At 48.0% G+C, this 20,093-nt stretch overlaps 4 protein-coding genes and 1 pseudogene across 5 annotated transcripts; all 5 read left to right on the top strand.

Moving 5' to 3' along the window:
* The first annotated feature begins 81 nt into the window (after nucleotides 1–81).
* Nucleotides 82–2,953, top strand: LOC9648041. The gene is made up of 8 exons (XM_024685431.1): nucleotides 82–342; nucleotides 400–547; nucleotides 615–875; nucleotides 930–2,004; nucleotides 2,075–2,313; nucleotides 2,375–2,448; nucleotides 2,499–2,688; nucleotides 2,799–2,953. The coding sequence occupies exons 1-8, from the start codon at nucleotides 260–262 to the stop codon at nucleotides 2,811–2,813; spliced, it is 2,085 nt and encodes a 694-aa protein (XP_024541199.1). The 5' UTR covers nucleotides 82–259; the 3' UTR covers nucleotides 2,814–2,953.
* An 85-nt stretch (nucleotides 2,954–3,038) lies between these two features.
* LOC9647674 lies at nucleotides 3,039–5,325 on the top strand. Its single transcript, XM_024685349.1, has 3 exons — nucleotides 3,039–3,551; nucleotides 3,898–4,444; nucleotides 4,792–5,325. Exons 1-3 carry the CDS (start codon nucleotides 3,216–3,218, stop codon nucleotides 5,229–5,231), a joined length of 1,323 nt encoding a protein of 440 aa, XP_024541117.1. The 5' UTR covers nucleotides 3,039–3,215; the 3' UTR covers nucleotides 5,232–5,325.
* Nucleotides 5,326–5,507: 182 nt separating this feature from the next.
* Nucleotides 5,508–7,903, top strand: LOC9647675 (heparan-alpha-glucosaminide N-acetyltransferase). Of its 2 annotated transcripts, none has more exons than XM_024685395.1 (12): nucleotides 5,508–5,775; nucleotides 5,831–5,968; nucleotides 6,030–6,111; nucleotides 6,158–6,234; nucleotides 6,288–6,388; nucleotides 6,451–6,556; nucleotides 6,614–6,730; nucleotides 6,809–6,900; nucleotides 6,953–7,158; nucleotides 7,210–7,301; nucleotides 7,358–7,501; nucleotides 7,609–7,903. In XM_024685395.1, exons 1-12 carry the CDS (start codon nucleotides 5,542–5,544, stop codon nucleotides 7,750–7,752), a joined length of 1,533 nt encoding a protein of 510 aa, XP_024541163.1. In that variant the 5' UTR covers nucleotides 5,508–5,541; the 3' UTR covers nucleotides 7,753–7,903. The 2 variants fall into 2 exon arrangements, with proteins under 2 accessions (XP_024541163.1, XP_024541164.1); XM_024685396.1 differs by having other exon boundaries at nucleotides 7,562–7,708.
* A 4,986-nt stretch (nucleotides 7,904–12,889) lies between these two features.
* LOC9648042 lies at nucleotides 12,890–13,675 on the top strand. Its single transcript, XM_024685397.1, has 5 exons — nucleotides 12,890–12,936; nucleotides 12,997–13,075; nucleotides 13,127–13,218; nucleotides 13,275–13,418; nucleotides 13,526–13,675. The coding sequence occupies exons 3-5, from the start codon at nucleotides 13,135–13,137 to the stop codon at nucleotides 13,667–13,669; spliced, it is 372 nt and encodes a 123-aa protein (XP_024541165.1). The 5' UTR covers nucleotides 12,890–12,936; nucleotides 12,997–13,075; nucleotides 13,127–13,134; the 3' UTR covers nucleotides 13,670–13,675.
* A 4,596-nt stretch (nucleotides 13,676–18,271) lies between these two features.
* LOC9647677 lies at nucleotides 18,272–19,883 on the top strand (annotated as a pseudogene).
* The last annotated feature ends 210 nt before the right edge of the window (nucleotides 19,884–20,093 follow it).

Raw genomic sequence — 20,093 nt, forward strand, 5'->3', positions numbered from 1 at the left:
TAGGGCTTTTACTCTAAAGTGCTCCGAGCTGGCTAGTACACGTTGGACTCCGACGTGGACGCATCTGGTTCGTCGAGCCCGCGGAATTCTTGTCAGGCACACGCAGGAGAATGAGCTCTCCGAGGGACAAGGCGCTCGAGTGGCGCTACTCATCGCCGGGCGCTCTGGAGCTCCGGAGCTGCCAGCCGCGGGGCAATGACGCTTGAATTCCAGGCTGATCGATGATCTTGCCGCGGGATCTTAGGGTTTTAGCGGCTCCATGGCGCGGCGGGAGCGGCAGTGTGACGCCGGCGGCGTCCCGGAGCATCACCATCTCTATCTCCTCGTTTCTCTCCAGATCGGGTAAGTTTGTTGGGGAATTCCACCGGCATTTCGGAGTCGCATCGTTTGCTGTGACAGGGATATCCAGTCTTATCGATCGGAGCTCTTCCTCTTCATGCCCTGCGATAATGCGAGCCTAGTGTTCTTGGTGGACAATGGACCATGGAGTGTGAGCAAATCTCTAGGCTTGAGACCGACAGAATTTTGGCCATTCGTGGTGGCGAAGGTCTGAGATTCTTTTTCTTCTCTTTCTCGTTGGAGCTGACGAAGAACTACTTTGGTTCTCTCCACAGTCGAGAGTGTCACCTTTCGCAAACCAGCGTTTGAGTAGCAGGAGTGATAAGCTGGAGATGGGAGGAAGTGGTGGTGACTCCATCAACGTTGGGCTCAAACACTTACACCTCTACAACTGGGACTCGATCTATGGGATCATCCGGCGACACTACAAGAGCCTGGTTCACTCGGGAATTCTCTGCCCGCAGTTCCACGGTTGCGTGGGTTTCGAGGTTTCTTGGGCTGACGTCCGAGGCATGAACTACACAAACGAGCTCCAGGTAAGTTGTTCTTCGTTTTCTTCTTTTGATCACGTACTAAAGGTTTTCAAACAGACAGATACTTGTCTCTCGTTGGAAGTGAAACAAATGCGAAAGAGAGAATTCGACTGTCTCGAGCACGCGTTAGATTTTTACGGGTCGCACTGCGGTCTGGGAAGCAAGCAGAGTGGTAAACGGGGAAGATGCCAGGCCGATATTTTTGTGGACGCCGATAGGTGCAAGAGACAATGCGTAGACGAAGATGGTGTTGATAGATACGCAGCGGATGGCGGATTTTTCAGTCCCGTACGACAGGTCTGGCCACCCGAATCCGAGAGCACTGTCACTGACGCCGAGAAGGACATAATGGACTTAACTCTGGAAACAGATCTTCCGTGCAGCCCATACTCCCCGTCAGATGAATCCACTCAGTCGCCAGTGTTCTGTTCTCGACGAAAGCTGCGCAGCAGTCGAGACGAAGCCACAAAACATTCGCCAGAGGTTCCAGTGGCTCACATTTACAAGGACGCGCTGGTAGTGTTCAGATTTTCGGACCCCCTACTGCCGTTCGAGCTCAGAGACATAATCACGTCGGACCAACGTCTGCTGAAGATGCTCGAGTCGGGGCTTTTCCCCTGGGTCATTTTCATGCAGTCGTATCCAGTGTTCTGCAACATATATCGGCCGTGGATGCGACCTCTCGCCAGGACCATCTACTTTCTCATTTCGGTGGTGACGGTCATGATCGGCTTCTACGACTTGTACAAGAACGTCCCCGTCCTGAAAGCAACGGCGAGTCATATGCTGGGGCCACTGTTCGAATGGATAGAGTCCTGGGAGATGGTTTCTCGGCTAAAGTACCTGGGGACGATGCTGGTTCTACAGAACTACGAGAAGGCTTTTGCGTGGGTGTTTCTCATCGTCAAGTCGGTGCGTCAGCTCGCCTCGCTTGTCATGAAACCCGTCATGGAGCCGCTGCAGCTCTTGTGGAGTTTCTTCCTTCCGTTTTGGGCGACTTTTGTTCAAGGGACGCAATCTCTGCAACTCGTTTTGGAAAGCTTCTTCGCGTCCACGCTGTGTGCGGTTTCTTACGCCTTAAGTTTTGTGACTTGGCCGTTCTGGGTGCTGCTGACAACAGTGACGAACTTAGGTGAGCGACTTAAGCTTAATGGTGATTGATTTGTTATGCAACTAACACTCATCGATGCTTGTTACTGCAGTGTCTTCGATTATGGGGCCTGTGCTACCGGCTTTTCGCGTGGTTCTTGTTCTTGGAGATTATGCTCGACAGTATGCTGCAGCAATATGGACTTCCTTTTCGCAGGAGCTCCTGAATTTATTGAAGCAGTCCTGGACAGCCACAAGCCAATCGTTTCAGCTATGGACAGCGAGTTCCGCAGTGCAAACCTCTCGGACACCATCGATGTGGAGGATCCTCTGGGATGATCTCTTCTCAAAGGTACTCTTTTTTATTTCCTTTTCCACCAGAGTTTTCACTTCCAACTTCGCCTTTTATATAGGTGTTTCGAGCTGTAAGATACATACTCAATGGTCTGGTCGCATTCTTTACTGCGCTCAACCGCCATCGCTTGAGGTAGAAAGTTTTGGCAACTACTTTCTGATACGAGTGTTAATTTCTTCCAGCATCTACAACAACATAGTGGCGTTTTTGGTTCGATTGATTGTGGTGGTAGAATCTGGAAGGCGCCTGCTGACCGATACTTGGCAGCGTTTCCATCCAAACTCCAGTAGTGCCAAATCCAAATCCAAGGCAATCACGACCGGCAGTGGCAGCAGTAGCAGTCTCGGCAGTAGCAGCACTCCGAGCAACCAGGCAAGTTCTTTCTTTCTATCGCGAGCTAGCTTAGAAAATCTCATTCTTCTTCGTCTTCGTGGATTCTTCTCACTCTCCTTTTTTTTCTCTCTTTTTTTTTCTTGGCTTAGATCAAGGAAGACTGACCTGACAACGCGCGACAGTTTTGCAAAATTTTGCGCTCTCTCCAAACGAGACGAAAGTGTGTATAGAGAATGTGTAAAGTTAAAATTACAATGGAATCTTTGCGGTGGGCCGGAATTGAACGGCTCACCTGTGACTCGAATCTTGGAATATTTTCCGGGAATCTAGTGGCGCGTATTAATCAACGGCCGGCGTTGCTCAGGGGTTTTTGGGGTCCATCGATGCGTGTGGCGAGCGCGGCGAGCATGCGAGATTGATTCTCACTCCTCCACTCTTCTCGATCCTCTCTGCATGGATTGAAAATCTCTCTCTCCGATCGCCGCGGCTCTCATCTCCGCGAGAAATATTTCGGCCGGGATCGCGGGTCTTTTTCTTGCTCGATCTCGGAATCCCGGGCGGCGGCGATGGCTTCCCAGGTCGCTGTGAAGAACGCGCTGGTGAAAGGCGCGCTGGTGGAATGGGAGCGCGGCAATAGCAAATGGGGGCTGTGGGAACAGCTCCGGTTCATGGCGATGATCGTGCTGTGGGTTGCGGCATGGATCGCGAGGGCGCTGCTTGTCTTCTTGCCGCAGCATTTGCCGACAGCAGGGATTCTTGGCGTGATCGATAGCGTGAGCAAGACAACGGGCAGTATTTTTCCTGTTTCGGCCGAGGACGAGGATGGATCGAATCGGCGGACTGTGTGGTCCGGCCAGGCAGGCGGCCTGGCCAAGTGTGCCATCGGCCGCGCGCTCTCCCAGGTCAGTTTCTCGGTTCTCTGGGCTCTATAGCGGGAAATCCTTGTTTGATACTAGAATCAGAGCTGAATTTTTGGTCGTTTCTCTGGAGAATTTTTTTAGTGTTCTTGGTCGTTCCAAACTAGTTCTAGTTTGAGCGAAATTTCTTTTCTAATGTCTTTGGCATCTTACTTTGAGCTTGTAGAGAGTTTTTTAGTGTTTGTAGTGGTTTAGTAGTTTCTGTCGATTCCTCTTTTTAGTTCTGTGCTAAGTGGGGTCGATTGTTCTTTTTAGTTCTGAGCTTCTAAGGTAGTATAGCTTTTTTCTCTCTTGGGTGGAACTGATTGTTTTTTTTTTTTTTTTTTTCCAGGTCCTAGAGCTTGTCAACGACATACCAGCATCGTCCCGGAAGTATGAATTCGCTCGATCACTCGCAGATAAAATGATGTACGACAACGTCGAGCAAGGTGGCCAGTCTCTGCGCGAAGTGAACAGGATGGCTCTCGAGACCGGCTTCTTGCGAACAGTCTACATGCTGGCGAGTTCTCTCGAGGGCTTGCACAGGCAGCAGCAGGTTGAGGCGTGGGGATGGCCGTGGAAGATGATCAAAGGACTGCCCATGGGTGCGGCTTCGCTCTCGTGCCAGTTTGTGCCGGTGCTCGCGACTCTCAGGAACAGGATTGGCAGCGTGATGCAGTCGCAGTGCATGCAGATGATGGCTCCTCCGCCGTGTCCAAGCGCGGAAGACAGCGAGGTGGCGGAGAAGCTTGCGCAGGAGCTGCTGTGGATGTCGCAGAGGCTGAAAGAGAACAACGGTTTGGAAGTGGCCATCTTGCACTGGAGCTCGGCGGCGGGGCTCGCTGGGCAGTCGGTTTGTGCCAATCTCAGAGTTCAAAGGCTGCTTGTCAAGCTCTCAGGTCAGTCTCGAAGCTTTTTGCTTTCACCTTTCGTAGATTTCTAGTCGTAGTTGTCTAGATTCTTGCTTAGTTGTAGACGCCACGCTTGCCTGTCTCAGTTATCTTCTTCTTTCGTGTTCTTCTTTATGTTTTCCTGATGGAGTGTCAAAACTTTCCTCTTGGCTAGCTTTGTGTTGTACTGTTTTCTAGCATTGTTTTCTACTTTGCTTTCTCTTGCCTGGCCTATAAGCTGGACTTCCTTGCATGGCTGATCAAAGCGTACAAAGCAGCAGCTTGGACGTCTTCCTTTCGCTTTTTCTCTTCATAGCTTGAGGTACTGATAGATTTTTATCTTTCTTTTTTTCCAGCTTTCTTGTGCTCGGGACTGATCGCCTCCGAAGTGGAGCCACCGTCGGAAGTAACACTCAAGCTGCTGCTCCTGTGGCTGCCACTCTTCTGCCGCTCCACGCACGGAATCGACGCCACCATGTTCACCTCCGCCGAGAAGCACGAAGCCGAGCGAGTGCTGGAGCGGACCATCAAGCTCCTCCCCGACGCTCAGCAAGAGCTCGTCCTGGCTCTCTGGCTCAACGAGTTCGTCCACTCCTCCTCGGACTGGCCCAACCTGGAAAGCTGCTACGACGCTTGGTGCTACGCCACTCGCAAGCTCAACTATGCTCCAATCGAGGATGGCTATGACGACGATCAAGGTGGTCTCATCATCGAGGAGGAGGAAGCTGCTAGCGATCGAGACAACAAGATCAAAGCTATCAAAGCCATCGACAGCAGCGCCGCCAAGGTCGATTGAAAATGGAAGAAAACTCTAGATTGATTAAAGGAGAGGAAATAGTTTAGTTTGTGGATTAAGAAAGCTTTGTTAATAAATAAGCAAGTTATAGATAGTTTACTTAATAAATAAGCAAGTTATAGATAGTTTACATCCAACGGCTCTCATTGTTGTAAGTTTTTGATGCCGTGTTGGCTGGATCGTGGCCGTCGGCAGAGGCAACGGCTGAAATTTGATTGAGGTGTCAACGGCGCGGATTGCGTGATGGTTACCATTTTCTAGGGTTCTTTGAATCCATGGAGGTTAGTGTAGACTGACGCTGCGCGGGGCAATGGGGAGGTTTGGAGTGATCGGTGCTGGCGAGAGGCTGGATGCCAAGCCTGGGGAAGCTACCGCTAGTGAATCCGAGGCGCTCAAGGAGCCTTTTCTTGTGATCGATGCCGGGGATGCGAATTCCGAGGATGCTGCTCTAGCTGAAGCTTCCACTGAGCGTGAAATCGGCGGCGGAGATCGTCCGAAGGAGAGGCTGGCGTCGCTCGATGTGTTTCGGGGATTAAGCATTGCGGTAAGCGGAGAAACAGTAGAGAAATATTTGGTTGTTCTGAGACGATCGTCCACAGATGATGATTTTGGTCGACAATGCAGGGGGCGAGTGGCCAGCGATCAATCATTCGCCGTGGAATGGAGTCACTCTAGCTGATCTCGTCATGCCATTTTTCCTCTTCATCGTTGGAGTGGCTCTGGCTCTGGTCTATAAGGTGTTCTTCATTGTGTCTTTCTAGATTTTTCCGTGATCACCATGACGCTTTCCTCTCGCAGAAAATTCCCAGCAAGCTTGACTCCACCAGGAAGGCCATACTTCGCTCGCTAAAGCTGTTCTTCTTGGGTGTTTTCCTACAAGGTTAGCTCGTCCTTTGAGTATTGTTTTGCTTATGTGAGTGTTGTAGGTGGCTACTTCCATGGAGAAAACGATTTGAGCTATGGAGTAGACTTGACGCTCATTAGATGGTGCGGAATTCTCCAGGTTTGCTTCGCCACGCTCGATTGTGTAGTTCTTACTAAACGTTTTCCCACCAGAGAATTGCATTTGTTTACTTGGTCGTTGCGTTGTGTGAGGTCTGGTTACCAAGAGTGCAAGGATCATACTTTGGGTTTATGCAAAACTACCTCTTTCACTGGTATAACAGCTGGGTCTGCTTCTCCATTTCCTCACGTTTTTTTTCCATTTTTGTGCTTTCAGGATCTTCGTCGTCGTGACACTGACAGTTTATCTATCACTTTTGTATGGACTTAAAGTTCCTGACTGGCAATTCGAGCTACCAAATAATAGAAACATAACAATGACTGTAAGTTTGCGAATCTTTTGTCTGATGATATCGACTTGCAGAGTTTTCAATTCTTAGGTGACTTGCGGTACCAGAAGTAATCTTGATCCTCCCTGCAACGCTGTTGGCTACGTAGATCGACAAATATTAGGAGTTAATCATCTTGACCAGCGACCTGTTTTTATACGTACCGAGGTATTCACATTTGGTTTTAGCTCTTTCATGTCTCATCTCTATTTATTTATTTATTTCCTTTTTTTTTTGTTATCGCAGTCTTGTAGCATAAATTCTCCTGACTATGGACCCCTTCCTGCGGATGCTCCTGTGTGGTGTCACGCGCCATTTGATCCAGAAGGAATCCTAAGGTAGCATTTTTAATCATGTCTTGCGTTCTGATATCTTTTTGTGTCACACTAGCTCTGTATCAGCAATAGTAACATGCTTTATTGGTCTGCACTATGGCCATTTTATCGTCCAATGCAAGGTACTTGTCATCCGCCCTTGGTTTTATATTCTTGCTGATGCCTGGGAATGGATGTTTCAGGAGCACAAACAAAGGATTATAAACTTCATCGTCCCAGCATTCATACTTTTGGCTCTTGGCTATGTCTTGCATCTGCTTGGTACGAGCGCTTTGTAGTTTATGCTCATTAAAATCATTTGCTTTGCACCAGGGATTAAGATGAACAAGCCGCTCTACAGCTTCAGCTACATGTGCTTCACTGCCGGTGCCGCTGGAGCCGTTTTTTGCTTACTTTACATCCTCGTATGTCTCCATTCATGCTCGTCTCCAGATATTTTAATCCATGCTGCTCGTTCCAGGTCGACGTTTATGACATCCGGTATCCAACTTTGCTGCTGGAATGGATGGGAATGAACTCGCTGATCATCTACACGCTTGCAGCAACCGATGTTCTCGTGGATTTCATCCAAGGATTCTACTGGAAGCAGCCGCAAAAAAATCTGGTACGTAGCTTCTCCTCGCAAGTTTGTTCTCGTAAATCTTGGGAGCCTTGGATTTCACAGATAAGCATTATAGGAGAGCTGTTGGTAACGCTCTCGACGTTTTGCAGGTGACATTTACGCGAGAGCACGTATTTTTCGCGATGATTCCATCGCAAAGATGGGCCATGCTTGTGTACGTTTTGTTTGGCATCTGTTGCTGGTGCGTGATCGCTGGAGCTCTCAAAGCCAAGGGAATATTCTGGAAGTTTTAAGAGTTTAAAGAATTTCTAGTCTAGGGTATCGAACTTGAAACCTCGTACGTCCTGGGATTCGAACTGGAGATCCTACACGTCCCGGGATTCGAACTTTAGACCTTGGCAGTCCCAGGATTCGAACTTGTCCCATTTGAGAAAAATTTCTATAGGTTTCAGTGCTCGCTCTGTGGCCAAGGTGACAAGATTCCCGTGAAAGGACTCTCCGTGGCAATCTGCGCTTATATTTTTAACGCCAGACAATCCTCACAACGCGAACGAGATTGGGGACGTTGAACTCAACACTCTAAAGATCAGACTCTCGACGTCTCGTAGATTCCTGCCATCAACACATAGGCCGCAAACGCAAGCTTAATAACTTGCTTAGTACCGCCGAGGCCGCTGCTCAGGCTCTCTGATAATCTCTTGGACGACGAGCAAGAGGGCGATATATGTGGTTCCACTCGTGGAGCAGTGAGTACTTTGAAAGCTCGGATAGAAGCCGGGTGATCGTCAGAGTTCTGGTCAGCATGGCACAGGGAATGTCAGCCTCTTTAGACCAATACCAGTGACACCCCCGACTTCACACCTTTGAGCCAACAAGCCTAAGTAGTCTTCGCCAGATTCTTTTTGTGCTCATGAACTTTTGAGGATTCTGACCAACATTTTTGGCGGCCAAGGTTGCTCACGATGCTGCAAACTTGAGCGGGGATTGGGGGCTCGTAAACATCCTACAGTGCACGGTGACGCAAACTTAGTTTGCGGTCTCGCTCTGTACAGCCGCTTGTGCAGCTTCTCGACTCGCCGTCCAGCAGAGCTCCTGGAATAAAAAACAAGTGTAAAACATTCACCGCAGCCACCCATGGAAGTATGCATACCCCTGCCTCGATTTTCTCCCATGGTATTACTGGATTTGTATATTGGAAATTATAGAAAAGCGATTGCTAAAGGAGTGTGGGACAAGGTGGATTATCTTCCTGATTATGGAGTTGGGCTTATTTTTTCCCCACAATGAATCTATGTGGGGGAAGAAATGAGATGGTCTGTTGAGTGGTGGGACAATCCGTCTATTGCATGTTGCTGGGCTCCTCGAAAACAAAAAGTCAGCACGAGATCTCCATCCCGATCTCGATCCCGATTTCCCAGGTGTCGCGTGTTTAACTCATGAATCTCACGACTGAAGAACAGGGAGAGAAAAAAAGGAGAAGCAAGGAAAGTAAGAGAACACTCTCCAAAACGAAGAAGAGTAGCTCCGGCCTGCCCCAGCTTAGAAAGGCTGCTGGAACGTAAATATAAGCTCTTCACACTTTTTTACAGGGCCTCGGGAAAAGCTGGCCAGCCAATTGGACTTTCGGGCAGACGACATGAACCATGCAGAGCAGGTTGGGTGCTCGTACTATATGTGATGGAAGAAGGCGATGCTTTGTTTCTTGCTCGGATTTATCCCTGGACATTTTTTTTGCTTTCTTTACGTCAGATCTTAGAGTCCTCTAGCAGCAACAAAGATTCATGCAACATCGAAAGCCGTCACCTCATGAAGATCCTGAGGTGTATCAACTCCAGGGATCTTCCCTTCCTATTGCCTCTTTCGCGTCATGTCGCCTCGATAGCACTTTCCCAACACATTCCTTCACAAAGCAGAAATCGTGCATGCCAAAGAAATGACTATAAAAGAGCTGAAAAGATTGTGACTTACCATTCTCGAGCTAGAACTTTGCTTCCTACTGCTTCTTGGATCGTTATGTCAAACATTTGCCTGGTTTTGAGACCGTCAGTATGAATGATAGATCATCTTTAAGCTTTGGAAAATGCTTCGGCCTTGGCAGCGGGTGGATGCGGCCAATCGGGCGTGACATATTACGAGGAAGATCTCCTAGAGGTCGAGCCTAACACTGCGCTGGAAATAATTTTTCCTTGTCTGTTTTCTGATCTTTATGACGTTGCTAGCAGAAAATGTACAAGGCAAGTTCGAGTGTAAAATCCAAACCGATTCTCTAGTTTGTCAAGGAGCTAACATTCTTAATTTTTGCCTTTCTAGCAGCTGCAAAGGCGCCTTAAGGCGGCGAGATACTAAATCAGCCGAGGACCATATCCAAAGCCTTCGTCGCAAGTACGTCAGAGTCAGATTTCTCTTCTTTGCTTTCTTTTAAAGAAAAGAACAAATTAATCAATCAAATATATATACATCATCCAATGAGAAATAAATATGGCAAAGCAGTAGTTTCTTAAACATCTTTCTCTTTGTATGTTTTCCTGGGCAAAAAATTGGCATTCTTCTTTCTCTCAGCCTTAAGAAGAGGGAATTAAAGTCCACCACCACTGCTGTCCACCTTTGCTCTCTGCCTTTGCATTTGGTCGTTTCTCAGGTTCAGTTAGAGTGCTGCTCTAGGTACTTTACTAACTTGAAGCAGCTTCTTATTTTTGTTTGGCAACAGAAAAACTAAAATGTGATTGATGACTGGTGATAAGAGGCCGAGATTTCCCTGCCACAAACGCGTCCATTGCGATTCTTCAGAAAATTGGCTCGTTTTTAAGTTTAAACGTTCTTCACTTTCAAACTTTCATGCAAATCGTTGGATTGTGACGAGGATGAAAATGTATACATATTCAAGAGATTCATATCTCCATCGCCCTTGACAAAATGTACGGCTCTATAAAACGTCTGTCCCTGCTTCTCAAGTGCCAAGGTACGGTCGGGAACTCAAACCATGATCTTCTTAGCAAGTGCTTCATAACCACGCTGTTCTGCTCCAAGCAAACGGCAAAATACTTGGACTTGAGCCACAGCCGATCTTCCCTGTTGGAGTAGGGGATGACATCCCACAAACCCAGTACAAACTCCCAAACAATGATGGCCACTAGAGTATTCCTGATGCTGCACACCATATGAACCGAGGTGGTACACTGGTGTACGGAGACGACGACGATTCTCGGAGCCGTAATGTTACCCACTGCCCATAAATAAGTGTATTCATATGAAGTGTCTAACACTTGAATCAGTTTTTCCCATGTCTCCTGGGGAATCTTGGCGATGCATTTTCCGCCAGGGTCGGCCAGAAACCAGATTTCCATTGTGGGTCGCACGATTGCCGGTCGTCCATTCAGTTGAATGAGTGGACATTTTACGTGAAACTGATAGCTGTATGCGCAGAAGTCATGGCAGTCACGGCATGGGGTTTGAACTTGCTCCTGAGAAACCCACTCATCACTTTCCCAGTTGTATTGAAAAACCGTCTGCCTCTGGGATGCTACCACCCTATCCAGCATGAAGTATGCATATGGCCCAAGCAGGATGACATTCTCAGCGTCCCTAGCGCCACATTCATCAGCTGGAGGCCATGGTAGCCTCCGCTCATTAAAGAAAGTCTCCACCGGTGTCAATGTAGCAATGCCCCTGCGAGAATTTCCAACTTGCCACTGTGGACGAGTTGAATTATTGAAGCTAACCACTGCAGGAGCTACCTCCTTTAACTCAGTGAAGAAAATGACCAGCAGCTTTTCTTGACTTATGCATGCAACCCTGAGGATACGTTCCATTTCCGGACTCGGAGCCATTACTCGGTTTGTCGAGAAGATTTTCTTGAGAACGTTGGTAACATACAAGGTGCTCCCCTCCCACGAGATTAAGAGGGGACCGTGTGTGACTAAGGGAGCACGGTGGGCAAAGTTCTTGTCTCTGATCATCCTTGACCAGCCTTTATCGGACCTAAACAGACATAACTCGCTGTGTTTCTTGTTCCAGAAGACAAGGGCGGGCTCTTGATATCGCTTGAGCAAACGTTGGCCTGTCCTGCGCCAGTTGTGGAATACCATGCTCAGTGCTCTAATATCCCTGACAGTGCACAAGAGTTGCGCGACTTGCTGCAGAAGGTCAGTAGGCAGATTGGACCACTTCTGGCCATCAACATTCTCTCCATGATTATAATCAAGTGACTTGACTGGCTTCAGTTTGAGCAAGTCCCTCAACCTTCGATAGCGATGAGCATACCAAATTCCAGCCTCAAAATCATGGATGTAAACAATCTCCACGCATCCCTGGCAAGTAAAGAAGGCATAAAGAAAGACGCCATCCGAGCGCCGTGTAATGTTAGCCACACCCGCTTCCAGTGGCGGCTGAAGATTAACCAAGGCTTGAGGTAGGCCATCAGCGTTAATCCGCCATGTCTCTTCCGAGTAATGCACTCTCATGTTCTTGACCTGGCCTTGACTCCATTTGACCGTCCACACTGGTTCCCTGCACCACTCATCCCTTTCCAAATCATATCTCACGCACGGTGTGTTCCACCAGGAAGAGGGCTCACAAAACATGACATGAAGAAAGCCACCCGCCAGTGCACTGTATCCAGGCCACCGGGAGTCACCATACATGGTGGTCTCGCGACCAGTGAATCCAGGAGAATAACGAGACTTAACTCTCCACATCCCAGTTGTTGGATCGAAGATAGCAGAAGTGATGAGAAAGCTGTCCTGGGGGGCCAAAGCTGAATCGCTATAGACAACCAGGAGCTGGAACTTGTCAAGGCTGGATCCAAGCGCAGATGTGCTCAAGACCAAGGACGAGGAGGAGCTGGTCACAAGCTCTGGTGGAGATGGACAGATGCAAGCCATGCCAGTCGAGACATCCAAGACGATGAGCTGCCGGCGCATGCTCCACAGTGCCACGAGTGGTCCACCGTCACTCGCAACTCTGTTCTTCCAGTGGCAAGCGATGAGAATGCGGCTGATCCTGCAGCTGTTTCTGTTTTTGTTCCATACCAGGAACTGACCTTTGGGTGTGTTAAGCACAAGCGCCCAAGTGTGGAACCTCAAATCAGAGCCTCCCTGATCCTCACCGCCAATGGTGCTCAGTGGCACGAACTCGAGTATGTTGATCCTTGAATCCAGTAGCTCGTCGGAAGCCTCTACATCCTGCAGGAGCTCAACCGAATCCATGCCTTTGCCCTTTTGCCCTTTTGGAGATTTTCTCCCAACGGGATTCGAACTCGCGACCCTGTACGTCCCGTGATTCGAACTCGAGACCTTGTATGCCCCAGGATTCGAACTTGAAAGGCCCTATTTGAGAAATTTTTTTGCCTTGCATGTGACGAGCAATGGACGAGGCGCTCAACCTCGCGCGAGCCGATCTCTCATGGATTCCAAGCGACCGAGGATATAGTAACATGTTTTATTGGTCTGCACTATGGCCATTTTATCGTCCAATGCAAGGTACTTGTCATCCGCCCTTGGTTTTATATTCTTGCTGATGCCTGGGAATAGATGTTTCAGGAGCACAAACAAAGGATTATAAACTTCATCGTCCCAGCAGTCATACTTTTGGCTCTTGGCTATGTCTTGCATCTGCTTGGTACGAGCGCTTTGTAGTTTATGCTCATTAAAATCATTTGCTTTGCACCAGGGATTAAGATGAACAAGCCGCTCTACAGCTTCAGCTACATGTGCTTCACTGCCGGTGCCGCTGGAGCCGTTTTTTGCTTACTTTACATCCTCGTAACTCTCCATTCATGCTCGTCTCCAGATATTTTAATCCATGCTGCTCGTTCCAGGTCGACGTTTATGACATCCGGTATCCAACTTTGCTGCTGGAATGGATGGGAATGAACTCGCTGATCATCTACACGCTTGCAGCAACCGATGTTCTCGTGGTTTTCGTCCAAGGATTCTACTGGAAGCAGCCGCAAAAAAATCTGGTACGTAGCTTCTCCTCGCAAGTTTGTTCTGGTAAATCTTGGGAGCCTTGGATTTCACAGATAAGCATCATAGGAGAGCTGTTGGTAACGCTCTCGACGTTTTGCAGGTGACATTTACGCGAGAGCACGTATTTTTCGCGATGATTCCATCGCAAAGATGGGCCATGCTTGTGTACGTTTTGTTTGGCATCTGTTGCTGGTGCGTGATCGCTGGAGCTCTCAAAGCCAAGGGAATATTCTGGAAGTTTTAAGAGTTTAAAGAATTTTTAGTCTAGGGTATCGAACTTGAAACCTCGTACGTCCTGGGATTCGAACTGGAGATCCTACACGTCCCGGGATTCGAACTTGAGACTTGTATGTCCCAGGATTCGAACTTGTCCCATTTGAGAAAAATTTCAAGCTTAGTACCTCCGAGGCCGCTGCTCAGGCTCTCTAATAATCTCTTGGACGACGAGCAAGAGGGCGATATATGGTGCTGTGGTTCCAGTGAGTACTTTGAAAGCTCGGATAGAAGCAGAGTTCTCGTCAGCATGGCACAGGGAATGTCAGCCTCTTTAGACCAATACCAGTGACACCCCTGCCTTCACACCTTTGAGCCAACAAGCCTAAGTAGTCCTTGCCAGATTCCTTTTGTGCTCGTGAACTTTTGAGGATTCTGCCCAACATCTTTGGCGGCCAAGGTTGTTCACGATGCTGCAAACTCGAGATTGGGGGCTACAATGCACGGTGACGCAAACTTAGTTTGCGTTCTCGCTCTGTACAGCCGCTTGTGCAGCTTCTCGACTCGCCGTCCCAGTCCGTCCAGCAAGTAGCAGTAGAGCTCCTGGATTAAAAACACGTGTGAAACATGCATGGAAGTTTGTATACCCCTGCCTCGATTTTCTCCCACGGTATTACTGGATTTGTATATTGGAAATTATAGAAAAGCGATTGCTAAAGGAGTGTGGGACAAGGTGGATTATCTTCCTGGCTGGTATAATCCCTATTATGGAGTTGGGATGGCCAACAGCAGCGCTTATTTTTTCCCCGCAACGAATCTATGTGGGGGAAGAAATGAGATGGTCTATTGAGTGGTGGGACAATCCGTCTATTGCATGTTGCTGGGCTCCTCGAAAACAAAAAGTCAGCACGAGATCTCCATCCCGATCTCGATCCCGATCTCCCAGGTGTCGCGTGTTTAACTCATGAATCTCACGACTGAAGAACAGGGAGAGAAAAAAAGGAGAAGCAAGGAAAGTAAGAGAACACTCTCCAAAACGAAGAAGAGTAGCTCTGGACCCCCGGCCTGCCCCAGCTTAGAATGCTGGAACGTAAATATAAGCTCTTCACACTTTTTTACAGGGCCTCGGGAAAAGCTGGCCAGCCAATTGGACTTTCGGGCAGACGACATGAACCATGCAGAGCAGGTTGGGTGCTCGTACTATATGTGATGGAAGAAGGCGATGCTTTGCTTCTTGCTCGGATTTATCCCTGGACATTTTTTTTGCTTTCTTTACGTCAGATCTTAGAGTCGTCTAGCAACAACAGAGATTCATGCAACATCGAAAGCCGTTACCTCATGAAGATCCTGAGGAGTATCAACTCCAGGGATCTTCCCTTCCTATTGCCTCTTTCGTGTCATGTCGCCTCGATAGCACTTTGCCAACACATTCCTTCTCAAAGCAGAAATCCTGCACGCCAAAGAAATGACTGTAAAAGAGCTGAAAAGATTGTGACTTACCATTCTCGAGCTAGAACTTTGCTTCCTACTGCTGCTTGGATCGTTACGTCGATATGAATGATAGATCATCTTCTAAGCTTTGGAGAATGCTTTGCGGCCAATCGGGCGTGGAAGATATTACGAGGAAGATCTCCTAGAGGTCGAGCCTAACACTGCGCTGGAAATAATTTTTCCTTGTCTATTTTTTGATCTTTATGACGTTGCTAGCAGAAGATGTACAAGGCAAGTTTCAGTGTAAAATCCAAATCGATTCTCTAGTTTGTCGAAGATCTAACATTCTTTACTTTTTCCTTTCTAGCAGCTGCAAAGGCGCCTTAAGGCGGCGAGATACCAAATCAGCCGAGGACCAGATCGAAAGCCTTCGTCGCAAGTACGTGAGTCTTCTTTGCTTTCTTTTAAAAAACGAACAAATTAATCAATCGAATATATATACATCATCCAATAAGAAGTAAATATGGCAAGCAATATGCGCTTGAGTAGTTTCTTAAACATCTTTCTCTTTGTATAAATTCGCATTCTTGTTTCTTTCAGCCTTAAGAGAGAGGGAATAAAGTCCACCACCCTGATAGAAAGTTAGAGTGCTGCTCTATAGGTACTTTACTAACTTGAAGCAGCTTCTTATTTTTGTTTGGCAACAGAAAAACTAAAATGTGATTGACGACTGGTGATCAGAGGCCGAGATTTCCCTGCCGCAAACGCGTCCATTGAGATTCTTCAGAAAATTGGATCGTTTTTAAGTTTGAACGTTCTTCACTCTCAAACTTTCATGCAAATCGTTGGATTGTGACGAGGATGAAAATGTATACATATTCAAGAGATTCATATCTCCATCGCCCTTGACAAAATGTACGGCTCTATAAAACGTCTGTCCCTGCTTCTCAAGTGCCAAGGTACGGTCAGGAAGTCAAACCATGATCTTCTTAGCAAGTGCTTCATAACCACGCTGTTCTGCTCCAAGCAAACGGCAAAATACTTGGACTTGAGCCACAGCCGATCTTCCCTGTTGGAGTAGGGGATGACATCCCACAAACCCAGTACAAACTCCCAAACAATGATGGCCACTAGAGTATTCCTGATGCTGCACACCATATGAATCGAGGTGGTACACTGGTGTACGGAGACGACGACAATTCTCGGAGCTGTAATGTTACCCACTGCCCATATATAAGTGTATTCATATGAAGTGTCTAACACTTGAATCAGTTTTTCCCATGTCTCCTGGGGAATCTTGGCGATGCATTTTCCGCCAGGGTCGGCCAGAAACCAGATTTCCATTGTGGGTCGCACGATTGCCGGTCGTCCATTCAGTTGAATGAGTGGAGACTTTACGTGAAACTGATAGCTGTATGCGCAGAAGTCATGGCAGTCACGGCATGAGGTTTGAACTTGCTCCTGAGAAACCCACTCATCACTTTCCCAGTTGTATTGAAAAACCGTCTGCCTCTGGGATGCTACCACCCTATTCAGCATGAAGTATGCATATGACCCAAGCAGGATGACATTCTCAGCGTCCCTAGCGCCACATTCATCAGCTGGAGGCCATGGTAGCCTCCGCTCATTAAAGAAAGTCTCCACCGGTGTCAATGTAGCAATGCCCCTGCGAGAATTTCCAACTTGCCACTGTGGACGAGTTGAATTATTGAAGCTAACCACTGCAGGAGCTACCTCCTTTAACTCAGTGAAGAAAATGACCAGCAGCTTTTCTTGACTTATGCATGCAACCCTGAGGATACGTTCCATTTCCGGACTCGGAGCCATTACTCGCTTTGTCGAGAAGATTTTCTTGAGAACGTTGGTAACATACAAGGTGCTCCCCTCCCACGAGATTAAGAGGGGACCGTGTGTGATTAAGGGAGCACGGTGGGCAAAGTTCTTGTCTCTGATCATCCTTGACCAGCCTTTATCGGACCTAAAGAAGCATAACTCGCTGTGTTTCTTGTTCCAGAAGACAAGGGCGGGCTCTTGATATCGCTTGAGCAAACGTTGGCCTGTCCTGCGCCAGTTGTGGCATACCATGCTCAGTGATCTAATATCCCTGACAGTGCACAAGAGTTGCGCGACTTGCTGCAGAAGGTCAGTAGGCAGATTGGACCACTTCTGGCCATCAACATTCTCTCCATGATTATAATCAAGTGACTTGACTGGCTTCAGTTTAAGCAAGTCCCTCAACCTTCGATAGCGATGAGCATACCAAATTCCAGCCTCAAAATCATGGATGTAAACAATCTCCACGCATCCCTGGCAAGTAAAGAAGGCATAAAGAAAGACGCCATCCGAGCGCCGTGTAATGTTAGCCACACCCGCTTCCAGTGGCGGCTGAAGATTAACCAAGTCTTGAGGTAGGCCATCAGCGTTAATCCGCCATGTCTCTTCCGAGTAATGCACTCTCATGTTCTTGACCTGGCCTTGACTCCATTTGACCGTCCACACTGGTTCCCTGCACCACTCATCCCTTTCCAAATCATATCTCACGCATGGTGTGCTCCACCAGGAAGAGGGCTCACAAAACATGACATGAAGAAAGCCACCCGCCAGTGCACTGTATCCAGGCCACCGGGAGTCACCATACACGGTGGTCTCGCGACAAGTGAATCCAGGAGAATAACGAGACTTAACTCTCCACATCCCAGTTGTTGAATCGAAGATAGCAGAAGTGATGAGAAAGCTGTGCTCTGGGGCCAAATGTGAATCGCTATAGACAACCAGGAGCTGGAACTTGTCAAGGCTGGATCCAAGCGCAGATGTGCTCAAGACCAAGGACGAGGAGGAGCTGGTCACAAGCTCTGGTGGAGATGGACAGATGCAAGCCATGCCAGTCGAAACATCCAAGATGATGAGCTGCCGGCGCATGCTCCACAGTGCCACGAGTGGTCCACCGTCACTAGCAACTCTGTTCTTCCAGTGGCAAGCGATGAGGATGCGGCTGATCCTGCAGCTGTTCCTGTTCTTGTTCCATACCAGGAACTGACCCTTGGGTGTGTTAAGCACAAGCGCCCAAGTGTGGAACCTCAAATCAGAGCCTCCCTGATCCTCACCGCCAATGGTGCTCAGTGGCACGAACTCGAGTATGTTGATCCTTGAATCCAGTAGCTCGTCGCAAGCCTCTATATCCTGCAGGAGCTCAACCGAATCCATGCCTTTTCCCTTTTGCTGCGCCAACCCTTTATCTCCGCATGACATTTTTGTGATTAGGTTGTTTTGCTTAAGCAAACAAGCTTTAATAGACAATGCCTTTTGTGATGAAGTACCACTAGGAATTTCATGGCTAGTTTTCTTTAACATCTTGGCGTTGGTTCGGATTCCTCTCGAGCCTGCTGCCTTGCCGCAGTTTCCTTTGCTCGCTCTTCCTTCGCGGCTTCTGCTTCATCTCACACTCGTTCCTCAACCTCTCGATGGAGCTGAAGTTGCTCTCCTGTCTTCCACCACTCTGGCTATGGCTGGCACTGGCACCATCTTCGTTCTCTACCTTCTGGCTCTTCAGGTTTCTAAAAGAAACTACGTTTTCTAAAAGAGAGGTACCTACAAAACTTGAGGATCGAGCTCCTTCAGCCTCTTCTTATACTTTTGCACCTTCTTGGCGTTCTGATAAAACTCCCGTTTCTTCTCTGCGCACTTGGAAACATACTCAGCTGCGGTTTCTTTTCCCTGGTTGATCACTGTAGCCTCGGGTACCATTTCCTTCGTACCCCGCGAAACACTTGCAACGAAATGATGTTCCTTCGTTGCACACGATCCTTGACTGGTGGCTGCGCGATAAAGCGATAAGCTCGTGACTTAGAGAACAGAGCTTGCTCTTTAAACGTGTCTTCCACGTTGATCATCAGCACCAGCTCTTCTCATTTTTGGATTTGTTCTCTGGAAGTTCCGGCCGAAATTGTCCGCACTGCCAGGCACTAGAAACTTTTTCAAAGAAAACTCAAGCATCTTTACCTGGGGAGAGATGGGGGGAACAACCAAGTGCTTCAGAAGCGACCTCAAGCTACTGGCAGCTTTGGCAGTCTACAAGGGGGCACCACGGTGGCCATCAAGAAAGCCAACAACGGCAATGCCCCTCGCATTCAACAGTTTCTAAACGAGGTTACCATCCTCTCCAAAGTGAAACACAGAAATCTCGTCAAGGTGATGGGATGTTGCGTAGAAAGCGAAGTACCTCTCGTGGTCTACGAGTTCGTGCCAAGAGGAACACTGTACGAGCATCTGCACAAACGAGGAGATACGTTATCGTGGAAAAACCGTTTAAGAATTGCGACAGAGACAGCAGTGGCTCTTACGTACCTTCACTTTGCAGCTTCTCCACTGATATATCACCGGGACGTCAAATCCTCCAACATCTTGTTGGACGAAAAGCTCACGGCCAAAGTAGCGGACTTTGGGATTTCCAAGCTGGTACCCATAGATTCCACTCACATTTCCACAACTCTGCATGGAACACTGGGTTACATAGATAGTACCAGCAAAGCTATCAGCTTACAGATAAGAGCGACGTTTACAGCTTTGGAGTAGTCATCTTGGAGCTAATAACAGGTCAGATGCCTGTAGACTTCTCTCGCTGTGCTTCAGATAAAAACCTGTCCACATTTGCAATGAGCGTCATACAAAGAGGAGCCATCAGCGAGTTGATCGACAAGAGGTTGGATGCTAGAACTCCAGAAATGCTGGAGTGCGTTGCAAAAGTTGCAAACTTGGCAGCTCTGAGCTTACAGTTCGACGGAAGTAGCAGGCCGACAATGAAGTTTGTTCTTTAAGAGCTTAAAAAGGCAATGCAAATCCTTATGGAGTAAGAAGTTTCTAACAAACTTTTGCAATATTCTTTGTTTGTCTCCATAACTGCAAGAGAAAACAATGAACTCCAAAAACATAATGTCTTCGAATCTTTACCTCTCAACTGCCGAAATTGAATCCAAAACCACCGCCAGAAGTTATACTTTCCCAAACAGGCCGCTCAAAGTTTGAGA

This window comes from Selaginella moellendorffii, unplaced genomic scaffold (genome assembly GCF_000143415.4).
Source record: "Selaginella moellendorffii unplaced genomic scaffold, v1.0 SELMOscaffold_44, whole genome shotgun sequence".
NCBI classification, from domain to species: Eukaryota; Viridiplantae; Streptophyta; class Lycopodiopsida; order Selaginellales; family Selaginellaceae; genus Selaginella; species Selaginella moellendorffii.